Source organism: Silene latifolia, chromosome 3 (assembly GCF_048544455.1).
Source record: "Silene latifolia isolate original U9 population chromosome 3, ASM4854445v1, whole genome shotgun sequence".
In the NCBI taxonomy this organism is placed as follows: Eukaryota; Viridiplantae; Streptophyta; class Magnoliopsida; order Caryophyllales; family Caryophyllaceae; genus Silene; species Silene latifolia.
The window spans coordinates 105779724-105783412 of record NC_133528.1 but is presented as its reverse complement, the minus strand read 5'-3'; the positions used below and the strand labels follow the sequence as shown (position 1 = coordinate 105783412).

At 32.4% G+C, this 3689-nt stretch overlaps 1 protein-coding gene across 1 annotated transcript; it reads left to right on the top strand.

Annotated features, from left to right (window-relative positions):
• Nucleotides 1-2597: 2597 nt before the first annotated feature.
• On the top strand, nt 2598-3158 carry LOC141649432 (uncharacterized). Its single transcript, XM_074458123.1, has one exon. The coding sequence runs from the start codon at nt 2598-2600 to the stop codon at nt 3156-3158; it is 561 nt and encodes a 186-aa protein (XP_074314224.1).
• The last annotated feature ends 531 nt before the right edge of the window (nt 3159-3689 follow it).

Sequence of the window (3689 nt, the reverse complement as noted above, 5' to 3'; positions counted from 1 at the left end):
GGGCGCAATAACCAAGACCAACAAACCAACAATACTATAACTTAATTAATTTAGACCATAAACCTTAATTAAAAAAATTATAAGAAATAGTGAAATTAATAATTAATATAAGATTAATGAATTAAATACATGTTCATCATATGAAAAATCGAACATAATTGAATAATTAATTTGGTTGAAGAAGGTTAAGGTTTCAATATTAGAGAGAAGGGAAAGAGAATTAGGTTAATGTTTTTTATTGAGGGGCAGATAAATGGAAATTTCGGTGAAAAAAGTACTCCAATGAGTAAAAATCGTATTGCGAAAATAAATTCCGTTTTTAATTGGTGTAATTTGGCCACATAAATTTCACATAAGGTGCAACCAAATCCTACACAACATCTCACCAGAATCTCACCAAAATATCATTATATACCAACAGTTATACCAATATGTATACGTATAACATACTAAAATCATATGTATTACATACTAAAACCAATTTTTTTTATATACGTATGTAATTCGATATGATTTTTTGAAAAAAAAAACAATAAACAATTTTATGTGAATTTTTTTAAAATGTTGAAAAAAAGAATTTGCATATTTTTGTACCCTTTTATGGAGTATATTTTTTATATATTTTGTCGTGAAAATCTTTTATTCCGACTTCTGATTTAACATAATTACCTAACAAAATATTTTGCAATTGGAATTCTTTTACAAAAATTGTAAAAAAAAAAGTTGAAAAATCTATAGTTTATATAAAAGTAATAAATTGTTTGATTTTCGTAAAGTATTTTTAATTTTTTTTATCTAATTTATGCTATTTTTTTTATTAGTTTTTTGTAAACTTTTATTTTGTATTCTTCATAAAAACAAAGCCATTTTTACTTTTTTTATATGATAAATTGAATTTCTCATGAGATTTTGATAAATGGCGTAATTTCACTTATTATGTAAGTTATGGAGCCTACTTACTCCAACTAAAAGTTATGGGGGTTAACTAGTTCGAAACTCGTGAAAAAATCACATGCCTTGTATAAGTTTTCCTCTTTTGGTTAATACTACCTGTATAAATACAAATTATTTGGAAACATGGCAAATGAAAAAATAGGATGTGAATTATGAAAATTAAACATTACATCACGGTACTCCGTACTGTGACTACTGTCAACTCCATTTATTTGTTTTCCTATTTAATCCTTATTTGCTTTTAATGGGTTAAAATTATCAAATTTTGAGTGAAACTCTGTTAGAGATTTCGTTGTTTTTATATTAAATGTTTTTTTGTTATTCTAAATTTTTAATTATGATCATTATATAATAAAATAATAAATAAAATTAATTATAAGAATGTCACTTGAAATAAAATTGAATGCTTTAGTTGGGCTTCTAACTATATTGTACTCCCTCCGTCCCATATTATATGACGTTTTTGTTTTTCGAGGTGAGACTTTGACTTTCATTTTTACAAAAATATATTAGTCTAAAAATTATAAAAATTATACCATAAAATTCCTTATAAAAATATCTTTCAAATGAGTATACATTTCATTATGTTTACTCTTATATTTTGAGAGATGTTGAAAGAGAAGTGAATGTCTCGAAAAGTAAGAATGACATATAAAAAGAAACAGAGGGAGTATAGATTTAATCCCCACTAAACTAAAAGATTAAGAGTTGTTTAGTTTTTTTCCCACTCATTTGATTGACAAAGAGTGGCCCCACATTGAATAAATCATCCCTAATAAACTACATTGATTGACAAATTTTGGCCCCACGTTGAAAATATCAAAGATCAGTGATAATATTTTACGAAATAATAAAATAAAAAAGATAACATATTGATATTTTAAAAAGATTAAGCATCTCCCAAAAATATTTTAAAAAGATTAAGCATCCCCACTATATTAGGGACGCAGACAGGTCGGGTATTATCGCCGTGCTTTGGAGACCCAAACTTTTTAAAGGTGTGGGAGCTGATGACGGATAATGGGCACGCATGGGATGAGCAGAAACTCGGGCTGTGCTTTTTACCTTTCGAACAAGAGCGGGTGAGGAACATAAGGTTGAGTACGGGGCAACACGGAGACTCTTGGTTTTGGTGCGTAGAGCGGGATGGTATCTATACGGTTAAGTCGGCATATAGGCTCCTTGAGGGTGTCGATTTGAGCATGGCAGAACCATCTTCTTGGGAGAAGGAAAAATAGATTTTGAGTAGGTTGTGGAAGTCTCAAGTATGGCTTTGGATCAAACTATTTTTCTAGCAGCTATGCAGCAACGCGATCGCAACAAAGGTAAATTTAGCTAACCGAGTCGGTTGTGATAATGTTATGTGTTCGTTGTGTTTTTCTTCTTTTGAATCAGGTATACACCTTTGTCGGGACTGTGCTATTGCGCAAGGGGTTTGGGAGGGGCTGAATGTGGCGGGAAGGGAGGAGTCGGGCTGGGTTGAAGTGCGGGATTGGGTTTAGGGGTGGTGGAGGGATATGCTCGCGCTGGAAAAGGAGAAGATGATGGTGGGTTGTTGGGCTATTTGGGAAGCGAGAAATAGAGTGGTGTTTGAAGGAGGGTGTGCGGTGGTGGACCAGATTATAAAGAGAGTGGATGACGTAATGGCGGAGGTTGCGGGGAATGGATATGTGATGAGGGGCAGTAGAAACGAGGGTGGAGTGAAGAAAGGTGTGGATAATGCGGGATGGATTGCACAGGAGGAGGGCTGGGTAAAACTTAACATTGATGCGGGAGTGAATGACGGAGTTGGGGTCGGGGTTGGTGCGGTTTGTCGGGATGCGATGGGGAAGGTGTTATGGGGTTTATCGTATAATAGAAAGGAAGTATGGGAGCCACATGTGGCAGAAGCGGTAGCGGTGTTGGATGGGATGGAAGAAGCCGTGAGGGCGGGCCATGATTCGATTATCGTGGAAAGTGATTGCTCGCAAGTCGTAGATGCTCTTAAGGCAAGGAACAAGGGTCCAAGCACGTTCTTTCTAGTGTTAGATGACATTTTCCGTATTTGTTCCTCTTTTCATGTTGTAGTTTGGTCCTATACTTCTAGAGTAAACAATGAGGTTGCTCATGCTTTTGCGCATGTGTTACCGGGTGTAGTTGGTAAAACCGTTTGGATTGATCAGTTGCCGACGGTAGCTGAATGTTTTCTTGGTTCTTCTAAATGAATTTACCCATTTTGGGTTTCAAAAAAAAAAAAAAATTTACCATAATATCTTATATCTTATAGTTTCTCATTTTCCTTTTAAAATAGAAGCATCTCCCTTTCTATAAATCAAAAGCCGTGTATTTGCATTATACTGATTGTTTTGTAAATGGTTAATATTTTTTTTAATACAATACTTATTATTATACATTATACCAATTAAAAAAATTGGTGATAAGTTATGTACTTAATATCGGGTTGTGATTTGGTTACATGTAGTGAGATCATTATTTTTAATAATAATAATAATAATAATAGAGGTTAAGACAAGATAACTTAAGTATCAACTAATGATAGTAAACATCTTTTTTTTTACCTATTATTATTTATTGTACATATTTTAAATTTAGTTGATTATAACATTAAATTAAAACTATAGTTAATTTATGCTAATAATTTAATTTAAAACTACTCTACTACATAAGAAAATTTATAAAATGTCGTGCTTTAGCATGGGATCCACACTAGTTATTATTCCATAGATAAAAATGAT